Source organism: Mixophyes fleayi, chromosome 4 (assembly GCF_038048845.1).
Source record: "Mixophyes fleayi isolate aMixFle1 chromosome 4, aMixFle1.hap1, whole genome shotgun sequence".
In the NCBI taxonomy this organism is placed as follows: Eukaryota; Metazoa; Chordata; class Amphibia; order Anura; family Limnodynastidae; genus Mixophyes; species Mixophyes fleayi.
The window spans coordinates 332,591,575-332,613,674 of record NC_134405.1 but is presented as its reverse complement, the minus strand read 5'-3'; the positions used below and the strand labels follow the sequence as shown (position 1 = coordinate 332,613,674).

The following is a 22,100-nucleotide window of genomic DNA, read 5'->3' as shown; positions in this document are numbered from 1 at the left end:
GTTGGCGCAGATCCCACTGCACTATGGAGGTCCACCTATCAGTACAGGCTGCCATGCTGGGACGGAGGCTGGAGCTCAAGAGCAATACGTCTGCTCACAACCTCAGCCTGGGCCGTCTGTCAGGACATTAATGTTAGTACATATTACAATCCGGGCAAATGGAGAACACATAGTTGGTGAAGGTCACCTATGCACGGCCTTGTAGAGAAATGAAGAGCAACATTAAATAAAACAATCTGCAGCTTTACAACAAAAAGATAAATTCCAAGAGACAAATACACAGAAAGTGAAGGTTTGGGGATATTTATAAAGCTGCTTGCACCATAACAGAGCAAAACAATTGTAATGTAACTCATAGCAACCAGTGAGATGTTTGTGATATTTCTTGTACAGTGTAGGAAAGCAAATACAGTATGCCTGGGTAAGACGTACACACCAGGTGCCTGTGAACCAGTTTTCATAGATGTCCCCAATTTGCTCAGAAGTGTTTATGAGATGAATCTAACAGGCTTCAATTTGTCAGGCAAGAAAAAAAAAAAATAGAGCTTTGGTGTATCCCGGGGATGTAAAATTCAGACATGGTGATTCCACCCTTATAACAAACCCCCACCCACTGAAAACTACCTGCATGCTCCATGTGCGATAAAACAAGCTGATACATAGATATAGTTTGTGTGTTTTGCCAATAACTGAAAGCACCTTTTACTATTGCGCAGTTTGTACATTAAGAGTGGACGACAACCACTTGTGTAACGTGACTCGTAAGTGTTTCTAGATGGAACGTGCAAGTCAGTCAATGTAAAACACACCTAAATGCAGGGATCACCTCATACAGGAAACTTACTTTAGAGTGCACCAGTCTCCTAAACAAAACGGAGGTCGCCGTTTTGTGGACTTACCAATATTCATGGAAATGATGTATGTTTATTGACCAGGAACTGCTGACATCACAGAGGCATTCGGGAAGCTAAACAAGTTTGTGCCTCAGGAATATCATTATTGTCTAATGAATGGATGAACTGCATTCTCAGGGATATCGGTTCAGCTCCCAAAATGGCTGCCTCCTCTGTGTATAACCAAAAGGTTTACTTTAACACAAGAGCCATCTTACATATAAAGATCTATTCTGCTTTTGTTGTTTTTTTTTTTTTTTTTGTATGTTTTTTTATAAGACACTGTGTGACCCATATTCTAATCCCCGCAAGAGGAAACATTACATGTGATATTTTAGCAATATTAATACTGGTGAATTTCTGCCCTTGCTGGAATGTGAAAACGGCAGCGACCTGGACTCCAAAGGCACTGAAAAAAAATTACATAAACAACCTGTTTTTATGTGCGTAGAGTGATACGAAAATGTAAATGTTCAACAGGTATCTCTGCTGTTTAGCCGTCATGGCGCCACAGGGCCCTAAATCCATTAAGATTTTTCACGGTAGCTAACAAAAAAAAAAAAAAAAAATGAGATGTGAAGTTAGGATTTCTGGGCCAAAAGGGTGGTGAGTCTGATTTTTCCATCCATTGAGGCTGTTAAACATGTCCCACATTCCACGGCTGTGCTCCAATCAACAGTGACAACGGGGGCCCGGTGCCCACCCAAGGAAAGACAATTCTCTAAGGTGCTGCCATCGCTGTTCAGCTGCAGAGGAGGAAATATAAGAAGGACACATGACAGTTACACATTTAGTGGTTTGTAATTCACTGCATCTTTTTCCAATACCCTTAAAGTGTCGTACATAACTCTCTCAGCCAATTCAGTCATTCTAAATCCATTAATTCACAGATTGCAGTGTGTACAGGTCCTAAAAAGACAGCCAACATTAACCACAATTTTCTGGTGGTGAGCAAGACGTGTCACCAAAACAGCTCCGTCAAGAAAGAGACTCCACAAAACCTCTGAAGGTGTTCTGTGGTATCTGGCACCAAGGCGTTAGCAGCAGATCCTTAAAATCCTGTAAGTTGCAAAGTGAGGCCTCCATGGCTCGGACTTGTTTTTCCAGCACATCCCAGAGATGCTCTAACTGGTTGAGATCAGTTGAACACCTTGAATTCTTTGTCATGTTCCTCAAACCATTCCTGAACAATTTTTGCAGTGTGGTGGGGCGCATTATCCTGCTGAAAGAGGCCACTGCCGTCAGGGAATACCGTTGCCATTAAGGTGTATAGTTGGACTGCAACAATGTTTAGGTAGGTGGTACATCCACATGAATGCCAGGACCCAAGGTTTCCCAACAGAAACCTTGCCTCCGCCGGCTTGCCTTCTACCTGCATCCTGGTGCCATCGCTTCCCCATTTAAACAATACACACACAGCCGTCCACATGATGTAAAAGACCACCTTCTTCCATTGCTTCATGGTACTGTTCTGCCCTCACATACCCATTGTAGGCGCTTTTCGGCGGTGGACAGGAGTCAGCACGGACACACAGCAAGCTGTGATGTATTGTGTGTTCTGACACCTTTCTATCATATGTGAATATGATAAAAATCCAACAGTGCTTCACTTTTAACTGCTGGCTGATAGATTCCAATTGGAATATACACTAAGCCCAAAACATATGACAACAATAAAGAACTATATAAACAATATGAAATTCTACACGTTAAGCAAAGAAGAAGGTGTGGGTCTCTAAGTAACAAAGAACTATGTGGGACATTGTTTTACATGTGTATTTGTACATACAATATTGTACCATTGTGCTTTTTCGTTCACATGGTTTCTGAGAAAAATACCATAGAGAACCAAGGATCTTGAGGGTATCATCACAAAATATAAGTATTTCATTTTCTATGAATATGTAAAGAAATTATAATAGCGCGTGTTGGGTTCCATATTGTTATAATACCTTTCTATCATAGTCAGCATTAACTTTTTCAGCAATTCGTACTAGAGTAACTCTTCTGTGGGATTGGATCTTACGAGCTAACCCATGCGCATCAATCAGTCTTTGGTTCACTGGTTGTCCTTCCTTGGACCACTTTTGGTAGGTACGAACCACTACATACCGAGAACACCCCACAAGACCTGTCCTTTTGGCGATGCTCTGACCCAGTCGCCTAGCCATCACAATTTGGCCCTTGTCAAAGTCGCTTAAAACTTTACGCTTGCCCATTTTTAACTTGCTGCCCAATATATCCCATTCCTTGTTGGGTATCATTGTAACAAGATAATGTATAATGTTATACACTTCACTTGTTAGTGGATTTAATGTTGTGGGTGATCGTTGTAGATGGATGATTCCATCCTGACCTTTCCTTTAAGACTTTCTTTTTATTAGAGATTTCAAACAAACAAACGGAATAACTTATTTGATCATTCTATTAGCCCTTTAAATATAATTCGATCTCCAGACTTTGTACTTTGATCTGAGATCCGTACCTTATAAATGACTCCTCCATTGTTCGAACACGTCAACATGTAGTTGCCTTCAGAGTCAAAGGCGAAAAGTCTTCCACGCGGGAACTGGACCTGTTTGTAGCCGCTATATCCAGACAGCATGAAGGGCCCAGTTGCATCTGGAGGCAGAGAATACTCCGACACTTTCTGACCACTCTTGTGGATGTCCCATTGGATGAACTGAGAAAGAAACAAGATCAATACAGAATATGTAACCCATAAGGTCCTGAGAAGTGTTCCTCCTCCCACACATCTGTAAACCATTAGTCAGTGCTCACCTTCCCGTCCTCTCCGATGCTGTACACCGCGTTCTCATCATAGCTGAAGTCTACGGAATAGACCTCTCCCATGTGGGCCTTCCAGCTCATGGCGCACTGGTGCTGCTGCATGTCTGGGGACAGAGAGGATTCAGGTAATTTAGTAACAACCTCTAAGGATTGGACAAAAACACAGGATATGAGTAAAATAAATGGCCGACACTTTCAAAGCCTTCTCCGATTGTGAATTGTGGCGACATTCACATATTAAAGGGCTTTTCCCAACTTCCACATTCTGTGGCCCCGCTCCCACCTCTCTCTAGTATGTGGTGGAATCCCACTGCTTTCTCGATACCAATACTACTACTACTTAATGAAGACCTCTGCTGATCAGCCTCCATAATGACCTAAGAGCACAGGACTGTCCACTGCAGCTAGAAGTGACAGCTGGCGTCTATCTGGATGGGCGCGGCGCCTATCTGGATGGGCGCGGCGCCTATCTGGATGGGCGCGGCGCCTATCTGGATGGGCGCGGCGCCTATCTGGATGGGCGCGGCGCCTATCTGGATGGGCGCGGCGCCTATCTGGATGGGCGCGGCGCCTATCTGGATGGGCGCGGCGCCTATCTGGATGGGCGCGGCGCCTATCTGGATGGGCGCGGCGCCTATCTGGATGGGCTGCTACTCCCAGCTCCCCTTCCTGCAGAGCTTCGTGGAGATTCCAGGGGAGAAGTCAACATTGAAGTACTAATGTAGATAAAAGTGGTTTACAAAACAAAGGAGGAAATACCCTTAAAGACTGAGTGGTTATTCCCACATAAAACTTCATATAAGCTTTTATTTGGGCGACTGAACTGCAAGAATGGAAATTAACCTTTGTAATTATTTTTTGGGTCCTCACCCGAAAGCTATAGTGACATTAGGGAGTGGCTGCCAAGAGGCCGAGGAGCCCTCAGGAGGGCGGAGATAAATAAAAGCAAAAAAAAGGTACTTTCGCCATCATATGTCTAGTATGACATAAAAATGTTAAAATGACAAAGAAACACCGATTTACTAGTCTTTTCAACGTCTTCAAGACCAGAGCAGATTACACCTCTATGACCAGGCCCGGTGTTATGGTTTTGCACGGCGTCTGTTTAACGGATAGTTACTTGTTAATTTGTCATCCTACTTGAGCACATTTTACATTTTTTTCCATCAAGACAGACCGGAGTTTCTTTTACAAATTCAGAAATATAGCTTTTCATTTTATGACCATTGTGCAGGAAAATTAGACGAAAAATACACACAAAAAAAAAGAAACCCATATTTTCAGATTGTTTCACATACTCCAAAAAATTACCCTGGAATCTACTCTTTTTCTCCCTAGTACTGGGGGTACCAAATATATGTAGTTTTTATGAAGGTTTTTGGGAGATAAAGGAACAAAAAAAAAAAAAAAAGAAGTGGGGTTTTCTACTCCACATAAAATCCATTTCTCTGAGCCCATTGGGGGACAATGCGAAAATGGGTTGCAAATGTTATCCAATGAGCAATAGACTGCTTAGATGCCGTACAACATGAACAGGGTATTGGCATTACGGGCTAAAATCGTACAATCTACATAGAATTTTGGAGCGCGAACCAAATACTGAAGGTGTAAGGTTTCCTTAGACTTGGAAGACCTAGGACGGATTGACAATCTCCTGGTTCAAGTAAAAACAAGAAACCACCATCGACAGTAAAGAGAAGAAGCACCACCCGGTCAGTGAGTGAAAAACTAGAAGAGGGGGAGTTGCGGCATAGCGCCCCTAACTCAGACAAAATCACTTGCCATGATTGCCATAATTTTGGGGAAGACCTTTGTGGCAGCAGCAAGGCCACAGGAAAGCCTGGAGGTGACAGATATTGCATCTAAAGATGTCTGACCTAAAAAATCAGTAGCATCCTGAATGTGTTCAGCTAACGCTAACAAATCAACTCTAGGCCCGTTCTCCTGCAGACCCGCAGCCAACTGTTCCGCCCACTGTTGATAGCCTTGTTTACCCAGGCTATATCTATATCTACCCATTTTATTTATTTCTTCTTAAATAATCTGCTAGAGATTTTAGCACGCTGTTTGGGCTCTGTGGAACAACTGAAAAGCCCCTTAGTAGTGTTCAGTGTAGGGCCCAAATATTGAATCTCTGCAGCTCTTCAACATTGCCTGGGGCGAGAGGAGCCAACAGGCTGCTCACTCTCTGGGAAGGTGTCCCTGCACTGTAAAAGTAAAAATGACATTTAAAAATTAAAAATAAAGACCAGGTAAAGAGCCCAAAATAAAAATGCCCTATTGCCAAAGCACTTAAACTGAACATGGCTCCAGATGGGAGAGGTGTGGTAGGGGAGGAGCCGGCCTTCAACAAGTTTTAAATTTAAAGTATCCCAGCTCCAATTGCACCTACTATACCCCGTTGTCACAGTGTCCCCCGAAGGCAGGAAAGAGGAAACAGATTAGTTTTATCTTTCGCTCTTTTCCATATGTAGACCTTTAGGATTCCCCAGAAACCTGTGCAACCAACCAAGTTTACAATGCACAATCACCCTGGTGCTATCCAGTGTACAAACATTGCTCAGGTTTAAATCCTACTGTAAAGGTCGCAGGGCTAGGTAGCTGACGAAACAGCTCCAAGGGCCATGGCTGCACCCAATGGCTGTCTGAGCTGGTTTCGGGAAATGAGATCACAATCTCATTTCCATCATGTTTACAAACGTAGCTCAGCTGTAGGACATCAGCATATGTGACAGAAAGGTTTCCACAAACTATTTACCAAACAGCCTGAGGACCCCGTCGGCAGCCCCGGTCACCAGCAGGTTGCCATTGTGATTGAAAGACGTGCAGTTCACAGCGATGGGCAAAGGTTCCAGAGAGAACTGGAGCTGGTAGGATAGAGAGACAGAATATACATTCTTTTACACATTTTCTATCTGCAGAATAATTTATGTATAATTATATAGAGAGATCTACAGTGTAATACAGCAGATACGCAGCAGGTGAAGATGGCACTTGTCAGGCGCCGTCCCCGCTTTCTCCACTCGACAGACTCACCCGGGGGCGTCCTGTTACCAAGCAACAGGCGCGCAGAGTCCCCGGCCGTCCTCTGCCTGCCGGGCACAGGCGCTCTGACGCGTCCCGTTGCTAGGCAACGGGAGGATTCCCGTCAGCGGTCAGCGTGTTCTGACCGCCTCCCCGCGCACACCTATCAACTCCTTCCTGCTCCTATTTGGCACCCCAATGGTGCCAGAGCAGGGTTTAGAGTATCAGGTTTCCTGCCTCTAGCTATACTATTAGATTTATATACCTGTTGTGACCCGGCTTTCCTGACCATTCTCCTGGAGTTGCCCCGTTCTGTTCCCGCAAATTTGGCCCTCCTGACTTCCCTTCGGATTAGCCTTTGGCTCCGTTTACTCCTGATTGGCTTCTGACCCGGACCGTTTGACCTCTACTGCTACACCGGCAACTGGCTAGTGGGACCGCGACATGCGTGCCCTGCGCAGCTAAGCCCAAACCTCCTTGCGGGGGTCCCTGGTGAATACCAGGGGCATGTTAGACTCCGCACCCGCTAGTTCAGTGGCGCCAATACTGGTTAGTGGAACCTGTGCTTCTGCACTTCAGCCGAGCCTGACATTGCCTATAGTAATATAGCAGATACGCGTCAGGTGAAGGTGCCACCTATAGATGCAACACCTTATTACTAACTATGTACTGATATAGAATAAATAATATATGGACAGGCAATGTGGGGAGCAACCTATTTGCGAATGCAGCCTAACCTGTTGCTTCATTGTTTTCGTGTCCCACAGCAATAATCTTCCCGGCACCTGGTTGTTTCCGTTCTCCCCTAAGCCGGAGACGGCTGGATCTACGTGGCTCTGGGTGCATGGGGCTGCCGCTGAACAGATAAAGGAGGTCCCGCTGGGGTTGCAGGCAAGCGATAAAATCCTAGGGGAAGAGAAATTTCCATCACAATGGGGAATACAACTAACAACAGAGATCACACATAGGTCTAAGCAGGGAAGGGGGGGATAGAGGGGAAGATTTAGATAGGGAGAGGGGGAGAAGTGGGGAGGTAGAATGGGGAGAGGTGAAAGTCGCATTAAAGATACAGACAACGATATTTGTACAATAGATGCATTGCCGCACTTTATAAATGAGGCTCATAGCCTCCAATGGAACAGCGCCCCTAGTGGTCATATTTAAAATATACAAAATCACAATTAAAAAGCCAAATTAAGGCACCACCATTGTTTTTGTTTATCTAAAGCAAACCATCTCCATCTACAACATCACTCTCCCATACTGCAGATGGAAACGCTTTATATTCTTGTGAGATAGTCGTTTACAGGGCAGTAGGATGGGAGACGGGTGGAGCACAAGGATGGGAGACGGGTGGAGCACAAGGATGGGAGACGGGTGGAGCACAAGGATGGGAGACGGGTGGAGCACAAGGATGGGAGACGGGTGGAGCACAAGGATGGGAGACGGGTGGAGCACAAGGATGGGAGACGGGTGGAGCACAAGGATGGGAGACGGGTGGAGCACAAGGATGGGAGACGGGTGAAGCACAAGGATGGGAGACGGGTGGAGCACAAGGATGGGAGACGGGTGGCGCACAAGGATGGGAGACGGGTGGCGCACAAGGATGGGAGACGGGTGGCGCACAAGGATGGGAGACGGGTGGCGCACAAGGATGGGAGACGGGTGGCGCACAAGGATGGGAGACGGGTGGCGCACTAGGATGGGAGACGGGTGGCGCAGTAGGATGGGAGACGGGTGGCGCAGTAGGATGGGAGACGGGTGGCGCAGTAGGATGGGAGACGGGTGGCGCAGTAGGATGGGAGACGGGTGGCGCAGTAGGATGGGAGACGGGTGGAGCAGTAGGATGGGAGACGGGTGGAGCAGTAGGATGGGAGACGGGTGGAGCAGTAGGATGGGAGACGGGTGGAGCAGTAGGATGGGAGAGGGGTGGAGCAGTAGGATGGGAGAGGGGTGGAGCAGAAGTTATCTCTATTTACAGCCAAGAGTGATCCTCAAACTCAACGTCTCCCACACAAAGGCGTCCAATGATAAAACATAAAAAGAGATTGCATCTTCCTTTATTTGTGTTTGGGTAAGTAAATGTGAAAATGCTAAGGTCATACGATCTGGGTAAGACAGTAAGTACTCACCTTGGCATATCGTCAACGATTCCGATCTCGCACAAGTTTTTCTTCGCTTCTGTGTCGTAAAGACGGACAGTGCCAACCTCACTCCCCAGTAAGAGCTGGACCAACGACAGCAGAGACAGAACAATGAAAGGGTTACCTGCAAGTCAGACACTACAGCCAACAGCTGCCAATAAATATCTGTTGTACCCAGTTATTGTGCATCCATCCCCTACACACACTGTAGACATTTTGTGGACCGAACCAATATTGAAGAAACGAGTTACATAAAGGTCCATGTGTTGTAGCGATTACACTGCAGCAACACACATCTCACCAACCATCAGTTTCCAGTCTTTTTATATATATATATATATATATATATATATATATATATATATATATATATATATATATATATATATATATATATATATATATATATATATACACACACACACACATATATACACACATATACACACACACACACAAGCAATGCTCTAACGCAGTCACTTGACAACTACTTATTTGATTCCCACCTCTCATCCCTGGTTTGAAGGACTATCATAGAAAACAGAATTTGAAGGCAGAGAAGAAACTACAGGTCCATCTTTGTTTGCCCTTTTTGTCACTTTGTTTTCCTATACATTCTTGAATTATTTTTTTTAAAAAAAAAATTAGTTTCACGGTAAACACTATCAAATTCCGCTAGGCCACGTACTGGTGATGGACATCGATACGCTTGGTTCTAGCATTGATTATCTTACTATTTGCAAGTTTAATAAACATCTCGGATCCTCTAACAGTTGGCACAACCAGGAGATTGGGCTATCCCCTAAGTTGACCAAGGAACTTCTAGTTGACTTGCCATCACTGAAGACACCAGCCCAATTCTTTGCCTTCCTAGTAAGCTATGATCAGATCATCTACATAGAGAAGCGTCACATTCCGCTATCATCTTTAATTTATTGACATGAATCAACTTGACTTAATGTGAACTCCTCCTCATCTTAGAGTTCCATTCTGTTGCCGATTTTAAGAGCCTATAAATCGTTCTCTAACTTGCAGGATTTGTTTGATGTCATGATGTCCAACATTCATCTTCATAGCAGATAATTCAGATCATTATCTAGGTAAGTTGAAGTTAAGATGATGTTTCTATCATAAAGCAAATCCCACTAGCTGCTTCTTACACTGCGACAACAACTCATCAGTTTCTAGTTGCTTGTGATTGATTATACTTCTTTAACAACTTCACAAAAACACACACAGTACAGTAGTTGTCGTAATAAGCATATAAATAAAAATCTGCACATGCCGGAACTGTCATTACTGTAGCTTTTCTACCTAAATCTGACTTGTTATCTATCACTCTGCTGCAAATAAGTCAATTTCTGTTCTACACTGTAACTAATACTGCTCCCTGTAGCTCAGATATAACCAGGTGGGATCTGAATGCTGTGCAGGAATCTGTTAGAGATAAAGTGGAACTCAGTACACAGAGTCAGTAAAAGTGACATTAAGATATATGGCAGTGTCTTATAATCCAGGACACATGATTCAAAAACGTAAAAGTTGTGTTTGCTTGTTTTGTTGTTTGTTTGTTGTTGTTTTTTTAATCACCAGAGCCCTTTTTAGAGTATTTACATATAGTTTGATATTTCCTTTATTTATTGCACCAAAAAAAACGTTTATTTTTAGGATAATGGTCAGTTCGTCTTGTTTTACAGCTGACTTTTACAGAAGTAAAGCCTGCCACACTCACCAGTCTGTCTCTCTTAGTCGCCCACTCCAGAGACAGGAGAGCCGACTTGGATATGGCCGAAGCCTTTGTCTGCATAATTCCGTCAATGGACCACACTTTAATAACCCCGTCAACATCCAGGCTGGCCACCCGCCTCCCCGAGCAGTCCACTCTGAAAAGGAAACAAGACAACAAACTCTTCAAGAAATACTAATGAAGGAGAAAAATCATTTCATACATCTACCAGGTTATAGAAAAACAACATGTATAAGGAAAATAAATATATAATAATACATTACAATTAAACTGGGAGCATCTCTCTTTTATACTGTTTTATATCCTAGACCTCCCCCAAGACACACATCACTCCATGATCCATCCTAGCCCCAGCCCTCCAGCTATGACCTACTACACCAATGTTGGCTAAGCTGTGACACTCCAGGTGTTGTGAAACTACAAGTCCCAGCATGCTTTGCCAATATATAGCAGCTTATTGCTGGAAGGGTATACTGGGACTTGTAGTTTCACAACACCTGGAGTGTCACGTTAGCCAACACTGTACTACACCGTAGTGTTTCTGGGACATGTACTTCCAAATGGTGAACAGCGCCGCCCTAGAGGCCGCTGCCAAGTAAAGCTGCATAATTGACCTAAGGAACAGATGCTTCACCAGCATCTCAATTAGTTTCCTTAGGGCTTTTACAGACATATATTGAAAAACATCACAGGTAGAAGCTTGTACTTTGCCCTTAGTTTAAAAGAAGATTTGAAGCATTTATTCATGCGTCTCAAAGCTTCCCTGCAGCCTAGTGTACTATGTATTTAATAAGCATTCCTATAGAACGCGACTGTATTCTACACCTGCATCAGAGATCTGCAGGAAAAGACAAAACGAACAGGAAGCAAACCAGACACTTGCCAGATAAAGGTCCATATACCTACACTATTTTTTAGGCTATAGAAATGCCAGTTTAATATGGTCTGAGAACACACGGCTTAAAATAGAAAGGCACAAGCTGCAGCGTGTACCTGCAGTGCATGATGGATGAATGGTGCTCTCCGTATTCTTCCTGACTCAGCACTATAAACGGCTGCTCTGGTTTCTCCCCTCCTCCAGAAGTGCTGCCCCCGACACCCTTCATCAGGGCATCCACCGGGTCATGTTGAGTTTCCGTGCGACTCTCGGGCTCAGCTTCTGAGGTCTCCGGCTTCTTCTCTGTGCTTTGCTGCAAGAATGAAACAGAATTCTTGAATCTTGGATGCAACAACTTGTCACTTATCAAAACAATAGTGATCTGTAACACACCGATGAGCTACTGTGGAAGCTTCGAGGGTCTGCAGTAGTCCCAAAGGTTGAATAGAAGATATATTAGCCAGTGACTCCTGATTGCAGTTCATGGCTTTATGTAGAGACACAGCTGTAGTTAGTGGTAACAATTTCATGTGAACAAGATGTGCTGTGGAGGTTTCTAGCTTCTAAACCACAATCATCTATAATATAAATGTCTAGTCTCTATAATATAAATGTCTAGTGGCGTGTGTTAGTCTGTGTGTGTGTGGAAAAAATAAAACCAAGCTGCAGCGCCACCTGCTGGGCGGAGTTATACACTGACCTACTAAATTCTTAGTGTGAGTGGAAAAAAAAAATTCAGAAAGGGCTGAAATTTGGTATACTAAGATGTTTTTAATTTGTTAATTGAATTTGTTAATTGTTAAAAGTGTTTATAAAGATTTTAAAAAAATATATATATATATTTCTTGAAGGAGAAGTGACAGTGGGGAGTGGTTGGTGGTTGAGGCCCGGGCTATGGCCCAAATGCATGACAAGAACCTTTTTAACACCTTAAGTAGCTTGATTTGACTAGAATGCATGAGTATCATGCACGGGTTAACCGGTTATTGTAATATACCCCCGATTGTAATATTCAGGGGTATATTTACTAAGCGGTGATTCCGACAAACGCTTCTCGGAGCTTTGCTGTCATTTTTTAATATGGCAATTTTATTAAAAGACAAAACCCATCAGATTTTCTTTCTCTAATAAAATTACCGTTTTAAAACAAATGACAGCAAAGCCCCGAGAATAAGCAGCTCGTCAGAGCCTCCGCTTAGTAAATATACCCCTCAGGCTTCATTTAATTGTTTCATAATCTGTTATTTTATTACAAAGTAAAAGAAGGTGCTGCCTACTGCAAATCCTAAAATGATGAATCTGTTTTTGTTTGCTGAGCTCACAGGTTTGCTGGGTAACCTACAGTTCTAGAGAGGACTCATACTGTCACTTTGCACTGCAATTGCAGTAGGATAAATTAATTTACTATTGTCACCTCCAAGCTAAACGGGACAGATGGACGTACAGTAATTGTGGCATTATCTGCAGGACAGCAATGAGGCTGCCTGCAGCGTCCGTACATGGGAATAATAACAGAAAGCCATGTGTAAGGATGAAAAAAAATTGGTACAATTATTGTATCTGCAGTATGACAAGTTTTGATAAACTCCTGAATACACAGATCTTCTATATAAGTTAATGAGACTTTCACAAGCATCAGTGCAACTTCCACTTAACAATCTGAGACATTGCGGCTGTCCAATCTCTTTATATAATTTAATAAAACCAGTTTAATCAGTGACTTCAGTCCAATGATCTATCATCATCAGTTATTTATATAGCGCCACTGATTCCGCAGCGCTGTACAGAGAACTCACTCACATCAGTCCCTGCTCCATAGGAGCTTACAGTCTAAACTCCCTAACACACACACAGAGGGAGAGACTAAGGTCAATTTTGATAGCAGCCAATTAACCTACTAGTATGTTTTTGGAGTGTGGGAGGAAACCGGAGCACCCGGAGGAAACCCACGCAAGCACGAGCAGAACATACAAACTCCACACAGATAAGCCCATGGTCCGGAATTGAACTCATGACACCAGTGCTGTCAGGCAGAAGTGCTAACCACTTAGCCAATCATTTTTTGTGCACCCAGGGCTGGAACTTTTACGAAAAGTGGCACAAAAGTTAGAAGAAACAAAAAAGGTGGTGGTGCCCACAGCAGTCAGAATAGGATTGGTTGCCACGGCCAACACCACCTTTTCCTTTGCACCAGTTTGTATTTGCTCACCTGTGACTTAGAGAAAAGCTCCTTTCTTTCCTGCAGGCGTCGCTGCCTCTGTTGCCCCATGCCGGGATCGCCGACTATAGGCACCCCAAGAACGTTCTGTACGCTCTTCACTTCCTTCGCCACACTTAGGACCTCTCTTGTTTTTTGAACCTAGAGAAAAGTAAATATCATCATGTATTCGCCTGTTGTACCATAACGGGGGCCCAGGAGCCACGCAGCAACACACTCCACCTACATAAATACCCACGGAGTGGCTGAATCTATTCTATTTGGACTGTAGAATATCTGCCATCATTTACTTTATAAGACAGAAGTTCAGGCTGAAACTTAGGATCTTCCTATGCAATGAGGAACGTAGAGGCTCTGAACGAAACTAGAACTTGCTACAAACAAAACAATTGTCATGGACTTTGAGGAATCGGGGAACAATGGGGATGTGAGTGGTGGAAGCTGTAGCAGCGATTTCCAAAGCTTCAGATCTTAGCAAGAACTCTTACATATATTACTAGACATGACTTTGATATGTCCCATTTAATAACCATTTAGCATTTTGTTTTAAAGATCATTTAAAACATTATACTACTGTACTTGGTTCCCCAACACATGTGTGATTGATGACCTGTATGTATGAATTATTCATATTATGCACAGAATCAATTCCCATGTTTACTATTTTGTGTGGAAGAAAATGGAATTCTTTGTGGTCCAAGCGTTGGATGGCCCTTGGCAATTTAAAAAAAAAAAACCGCTAACATTATATATTTTCTTTTTCAATACAGATTAGTGTTGTCAGTCTATTATTTAACCTGAATATTCCCCGGTTCCTTCTTGAACGGGAGACCGCCCGCGCTTTGCGTTGGGGACGACACGGGAGCCTGGGGTGTCCTAGTGGCTACTTTTTTGGTTTGTGGGAGTAAAGAAGAGAGGAAGCCGGTGGTCTTCTGGGACTGGACAGTTGAGCCAGAATTTCTCTGATTCGACACCATGTTACTGTGGAAGGAGAATATGATTATTGGGGGGAGAGGGGGGGAGCTTTTCCAAATAACTCATCCCTAGTTCAGTTACTAACTAAAACTATATAACAGTTCTAGCTCTCTCAGAGCTCACTCACAGCTCGGAATCCCCCAGCCGGTCCATGTTGGAGACATAATGGGGCAGTTTGTGATGGACCATGGGCTCATCGTTCTCCTTTTTCAAACGGTGAGCCTCCGCTTGAAGAGCAAAGAGCTAAAAACATGGAGAGAAAGAACCAGTTATATACCAGATGTGCACTTATGTACCCAATACCATCAGCTAAACACCCAAGCCACTATATTTCTCCTTTACAAAATCCATGTGATAATATAATTCAATTAAATAAAAAACATGTAGCTAATAGGATACACAGGACTTTGATAACTTATAAATAAAACTCTTGTGATAACAGTTTTTACAACTTAATGCATTAATCTCTGTGATAAGAGAATGTAAGCTTGCGAGCAGGGCCTACTTACCTCTCTGTATGTATTACCCAGTATTGTTTAATTACTGTTTGAGCCCAATTGTAAAGCGCTACGGAATTTGCTAGTACTATGTAAATAAATAATGATGATAAGATGCAAGAGATATAACCAAGTCCGCTGTAGCGTAGATTGCTGTTAATTTAGTAATCCAAGTCAATGATTCAGAAAGTGGGGCAGACTTTCATAAAAATATTCCAGCATCCGGTAAGCAACTGATGAATTACTTCTGTAGTAAAAATAATTACTCTTTCAAGGAAAGGTAAAACAACACAGTTTACTCCCTTTTTACACCGAAAATCAAAACATTTGAAAGGTTTCCATCATTCTAATCATTATTCTAATAGATGTATTTTAGGCGCACACTTTTTCTCCACACAATGGTTCTTCAGCAAAGGGATTCCGCTGCTTGCCTAATTCACCAGGGTGAGAGGTTATTAGGCAGTTGGATAGCAGAGATCTCCATGCAAATGCATGCACCCCACGGAAGGAAAAGCCGAATGGGTCCAATTTAATTTCTGAGAACCAAACAACACACAGCTCTCTCCTCTGCCTACCCCCCCCTCCAAAAGGCTGAGCAAAGATCTAGGAACTGCAGGTGATTCAAAAGTAGAGATGCTCACTGACCTCCGTGAACTGGTTTTGGATCTGGATTAGCTTCCTTTTTTGGTTTTGGCAAAACCGCCGTCGTGTGTTTTGGTTTTGAATTTTTAGGAAAAATCCTAAAATCACATATTTTTGCTCTTTTTTGTTCCTACATTATTATTATTATTATTATTAACCTCAATAACACTAATTTAAAGTCATTTGCAGTCAATTTTGACCACCTCACAGATCACAATATTATTTTCATACACTTTTGGACAAATACTGCAGTGACCTGGCTGGATGGTAAGCGACAGAGCAATGACACAAACACACAGCAGTTCCTACCTCATCTAGGACACATTGACACACAGCAGTGGCAGAAAAGAAAAAATGGGGGTCCGTCCTCCCTCCCAACTCCTGCTATGTTGGATCTTAAAAAGAAATTCAAAACGCGTGAGATCCAACAACGTAACAATGACGCTTTGCCTCGTTTTCGAATCCGAGGACACGCGAGAGCACCGCGCCGACTCGGCTCGGTACTCGGATCCCCTAAGTTCGGGTGTGTTCAGTTCTCAAGGAACCGAGCTTGAGCATCTCTAGTCGAAAGTTTAGCAGCAAAACGATTGTACTTTATTGCAAATCCACTTTGTAAAATCCCCCCCCCCCCCCCCCCCGACTAGTGGGTAAACATCTCTACATTACATCAATTTATCACCAACCTTCTGTCTGAGTGACTCATTCTCTTCTTGCATGCGAAAAATTCTCTGGCACTCATCATCAAAGTTCAGGAGAGTTGGGACAGGTGCAAAATGTTAAGGAAATAAAATTTAGAGGGGAAAAAAAAAAAAAAAAAAAAAGAAAAGGAAGTGCACAAGTTATTATTTCTATTATAGAAAATATCCAAGTTTAAAACATATTTACATGCACACGAGGTGCCGGAATAGCAACTTAAATGAGACGCGAGATTAAAGGGTATTGAATCTGTACTGTAGTCATATAAATATTGACACCGTACAGTAAAAAAGCTGATTGTTGGCACACGGAGGAGACTTATAAAGCCCCTATTGTTTGACACGATTAAAGCAGTTATTTTGGAAGATGAGAATGCAGCCACTCAATTCACTTGGAGACAGTGACATCACTGAGGCATGCAAGGGGTGTCAGAGATTTGACATCTGAGGAAAGAACAGTAGCTCAGATTATTATAAGAAACATATCTTAAAAAGTCATTTTAGTAAACACTGACAAAATATAATGCAGAACAAAAACACTATGCAAGGAATGGAATTCAGTACCGTAGTCATTCACTAAATTAGTTTAATTCTTTCAGACACAAGTTAGCTTGAAACTTCAAGTTAGCTTGAAAGTTCATTTTTATTATTCTTTGGCTTCTGTAAATTACAAATAAGGAACCCCACTTGAAAACAGGACATGTATGCCTGATGACAAATACAAAGCAAAATTTCACTTCCAACAGCACTCAATGGGTTGTAAACCCAATTGTAAAGCGCTACGGAATCTGCGGTCGCTATATAAATAAATGCTGATGACAAATGGGTTAAAGCAACCACAACAGGTCATGTGACCCTCCCACCGCACTCCAGCCCCAGAGAAAGGATATGCATGCACTGGAAGAGAACGCTGAGAAAGTTGTGCAGCGATACAGTGAAGGTGTCAGCCCACTGGCGAGAGAAATACGTGGAAAAGGTGGGGTTGGCGTCCGGCGCCGGCAGAAAAGGAAGAGCGAACCACTCCTTCCATTCCGCCTGGTTCTGCAGCTCCGGTGCTTGCTTCTGGAAGAAGTCGTGAGCTTTCTCTGTTCGGCTGTTCTGCAAGGCAAATAGAACGCAACATCTATTAGTGTAACAATCAATATCTCAACAATCACAACATACAAAGAAATCTAAGGGGCATATTCAAGTAGGTTTCCGGTCCGCGGGATCCTGCAGGAACGGGCCGCGAAATTAATTCACGGTACCGCAATAACGTGGATTTTCGTTCGCACCCCATAGGGTTGAGAACGAAAATCCACGTTATTGCGATACCGTATTACCGGCAATACTGCGCAGGTTCCAGACCGGAATCCTAATTGAATATGCACCTAAAAGTGAAAAACTTTGCAATGCTAATTGGAAAAATTTACTCCATGTATTAACGGTTTGTTGTCACATCATCTGTCTATAACGGTTCAGTTGAATGTGGCCATCAGTAATTATAGACTGCAAAAGTAATCCATGTGCAAATATGCATTTAGGATACACACTAAAGGACTGGTCTGTTGACATTTTAGACTAATATTTGTATTAAAGGTGCCTTTTAATGTCAGTGGGTGACAGTTAAACACTTTACTATTGGCAGTTGTCAAGTGACTCTCGCCATCAGGTGATGTACTGGGTCTGCCATGTTTTCTCAGGGGTCCCCTCTGGCCGTGGGAGAGAGTGGGCATTTCACGTACCCTCCCTCCCCGCGAGCTGTCAGTATTTCTCCAGCGGGTCTGGGATGGGTGAAACTCATGAAGGCTGCAGGAGTCGGAACATACACTCAGACTGGAGAATACATAACCAGTGCTAAATGCTACTATTCAGCTCTGGGGCCAGAAAGGCATGTGGGTTTGTGCACTGCCTTGGAGAACAAAGTTGTTGTCTTTTTAAATAAACTATAAATAAATTCATTAACTAACAAAAAAATACAAGTATATACAAATCCTATGAAAATAATAAAAAGATATTTGCCACTGGGAATATATTTGTGCGTCAGTGAGCTTGGATACATGACCATATTGAAGTCACCAAGCAATATTAATGGTCATGTGACCAGTTGCAGAGAACCACAAAATTCCACCCATTTCCCTGAATGAAGTATAAACATTAACTGTAGTAAACTAGGTGTCATACAACACCCCACTGGGACATTTGACTCTGCACCTTCTATAATAAAGAGGCAATTTATTCTTCAGAATAATTCCCACTTTTTTGTTTTGTTAGACCATGTGATAAAAGAAGATCTTGATTATCTTTTATCCAACAATGGTTCTACGAGCCCTATCCATACACTAAAGGGATTTTGTTCATTCATTAGACAAAAGCAATTTAAATAGCCTGGTCGGGAACCTTTGAAGGTTTGCAATACTCAGGTCCAGGGAAAGACCAGATTAGCTATTGCTGCAAACTTGGCGGCTGCAGCAGAGGCAGGAGATCCGCCGTCAGAGGCAGGAGATCCGCCGTCAGAGGCAGGAGATCCGCCGTCTTGTTGCGACGGCCTGAAGAGAGCATCCGTGTTACACCATCGCAGTTTATCTCCATTAAACATTTTTATTGTTTCATTTATAAAGTCACACCCTTCTGGTAGCTATAAACACAGTTTAAGTCGCCCGCTGAAAAAATACACACTTGTATAGTGCAGACCAGGTAATATCGGAAGAGACTGGTTTTCAGCTTCCTGACTGTCGGCCGGTACACGTCCTCCAACCGGCTGAAGAGACGTCGCTCCAAATAGCCCCAGTAATCCAGGAGCCCATTCAGGTCATAGCTCTGGATCAACTGCAGCAACTGGTCCACAACCCTGTCCACCTGAAAAACAAAACAAAAGACAAAACTGGTGGTAGGGGGTCTGTTTAAACCGTCTAACACTTCCATAGAACGCTGATGATAAAATGCAGCTACTGCACAATGCAAAAGAACCATTTAAGAAAATGTAGAGCAAAAATGGCAGTGCGCATCTACCAAAGCCCAGGCTCTTCCTTAAATGGTAGAGCTGCAAAAAAAAAAATAAAGTATATTTTCTTGCAATAGTTTTATATTTATAGAAAGAGTGATAAGACTATGAAGCTAAAAACAAGCAAATCTGGTGAAATTAGAGTGAACCCAAAACACTGTATAAGCGTCAATTTGTGCGCTTAACAAATATGGCCAGAATTTACAATAATTAACTGGTCCGGTGGTTTTATTTTCCTGTCTGAACACAACTGTGCTCTAGTTGAATAAAGACAAAGCCTTTATTTTTCTCAAAAAGGCCGACTTGCGTTATATCTCCTTACGGTGCACTTTTTTCTAGATAAATCACAAAGTATTTTCACAATACTTCGGCTACTAAACAGCATTTCTGGTCACATGATTAGAACCGAGTAGGAACGTAATTTGGAATTCACAACTACATCCAATAACGAAATCTAGACCAAAAATATACTGTCTGCTGGAGGTGTACATGCAGTAATTACTACGAATCATCTCTGGCTCTACCAGTCTTGTGTAATGTAAATAAACTTACTAGCCTGCTTTAGTGTCATGTTATTTTAATTTCCCTGAATGCTTCAAAAGAAAACATAAAACTTTAACTGGAAGCAAGAATCCTGTCCTTGTGATGTACTTACACGGAACCCTTTGTCTCTATCTGCTTTAATATCAGCTTCAAAGTATTTTAAGGTGTTGGTGAATCCTCTGAAAGTAAGATACTCTCTCACCAGATCATCCGTACGTTCCACAGCAGACGTCATCTGTATGTGCGAGCCTAGGTGTTAAGATATAAATAAAACATTACCTCTTCTGTAATAATAAATTGTACAATGGAAATTTTCAATATTTGTGAGAGTATAAAAAAATGAACAGTCCTCTGCTGCTGTCTAAACACACACACACACACACACACACACACAATGACAAGTTGCAAGGAAAATAAAGTTATGATAACAAGAGGACACTCGCATCAAGACAAAGTGGGTGCATCGTTCCAATGACACAACAGAATCGCAGAAGGGCATTTACAAATTATATCTGATGTGCATTGCAAATCATCTTGGTTTTGGCCTAGATAATCGTCCCAAAGCACTTCAAGGTGCATGTATGTGTACACTCCGCTGCTGGGAGACCGCCACAATCAACCTTGGTTTGCAAGGAGGTGGGAAAATCTGAACTATGCAAAATTGTAAACAGGACGTCAATCACCCACCCTCATGCAATTTTAGTACTACCCATTTCATTAAAATAAGATTTTTTTTTCCCTAATACTGCTTGGTTTAATTTAATTTATGTCTGAAAATAATCATATGAGTAAGGGGACAGCTAGACCGTCTTTTACAAGTGGCAAGTTTATCAGTTTATAGATTTTTATTAAACTGTTCAGTGTGTGCCTAAAATAGCCTTCTCTGCAGCAATAAAGACCCCATTACAAGGATAGAACCAAACCCGAAAACTGACAACTCTGAGCTGATTCAAAACTTAAGTCCTTTTGCAGAGTGGACAAGCAAACAAGGAACAAAAAAAAATGCACCCTCTCCAAGCTTTTATCTCACTTCAGTCATCCCACTACACAAAAGGAAATCTGGCTTCCGCACTGTTCTGTAAAACATACCACATGAGTGTGCCTGCTCTGTACTTCACAAGGAATGCTCTCATTTTCCCCAATTCCTATCCTCTGCAAATCTCTATCCTTCCACAAACTCTATATCACCACGCACATTGGGGGGAATCTAGTCACACAGCAGGGGGGCAAACATTGGCGCCTACATTGTGCTTCAAAAAGGTTCTCCACTGAATCCTGTTCATCATCATCATCTATTTATATAGCGCCACTAATTCCGCAGCGCTGTACAGAGTACTCATTCACATCAGTCCCTGCCCCATTGGAGCTTACAGTCTAAATTCCCTAATATAGACACACACACAGAGAAGGAGGGAGAGAATAGGGTCAATTTTGATAGTGGCCAATTAACCTACATATATATATATATATATATATATATATATATATATATATATATATATACACACACACACATATACATACATACATACATACATACATACATACACACACACACACACACACTCAACATTGCAACACACAAATTATATACCGGAGGAACTATATGCTTTTATCTTTGCATCTAACATAAAAACAAGTTCTCACTTTCACTTTGAACCAATCTACCTATAGGTGAGTGTGTGCACCAGTGACACACACATATCTGTGGACTGACTGGAAAATGCACCATTGCTGTAGATCCCCATTCTCTGTCCCATCTACTCAGTACACCCCCCCCAAATCCACAATAAGGACACCTGATACATACTGAACCACCGAGCCTGCTGCAAGGTCCCCAGGATCCTGTCACTGTGCAATTCGGGCGGCTCGGGTCACATGACACGGAGAGGAAGCGCAGGTCACGAGGGGATATGAAAATCCCCTACAGATGAAGACTGCTGCTGCGCCGAGCACTACAGCGTGGAGCCGATAGAGCGCTTTCACATCCGCCATGTTGGATTGAAAGCGAGGCTACCTCTGTGCTGCTAGTTTGTTGTTTACTATCAACGTAAACTGCAAATCTTTACTAC

General features: G+C 42.7%; 1 protein-coding gene across 2 annotated transcripts; it reads right to left on the bottom strand.

Moving 5' to 3' along the window:
- Window positions 1-287: 287 nt before the first annotated feature.
- WDR91 (WD repeat domain 91) lies at window positions 288-22,002 on the bottom strand. Of its 2 annotated transcripts, none has more exons than XM_075210423.1 (16): window positions 21,828-22,002; window positions 20,141-20,277; window positions 19,161-19,340; window positions 17,394-17,600; window positions 16,491-16,574; window positions 14,796-14,911; window positions 14,491-14,674; window positions 13,685-13,834; window positions 11,592-11,788; window positions 10,584-10,734; window positions 8,840-8,934; window positions 7,445-7,613; window positions 6,442-6,550; window positions 3,675-3,787; window positions 3,379-3,576; window positions 288-1,639 (listed from the first exon to the last, which is right to left on the bottom strand). In XM_075210423.1, the coding sequence occupies exons 2-16, from the start codon at window positions 20,261-20,263 to the stop codon at window positions 1,475-1,477; spliced, it is 2,241 nt and encodes a 746-aa protein (XP_075066524.1). In that variant the 5' UTR covers window positions 20,264-20,277; window positions 21,828-22,002; the 3' UTR covers window positions 288-1,474. The 2 variants fall into 2 exon arrangements, with proteins under 2 accessions (XP_075066524.1, XP_075066523.1); XM_075210422.1 differs by having other exon boundaries at window positions 21,839-22,001.
- Between the last annotated feature and the right edge of the window lie 98 nt (window positions 22,003-22,100).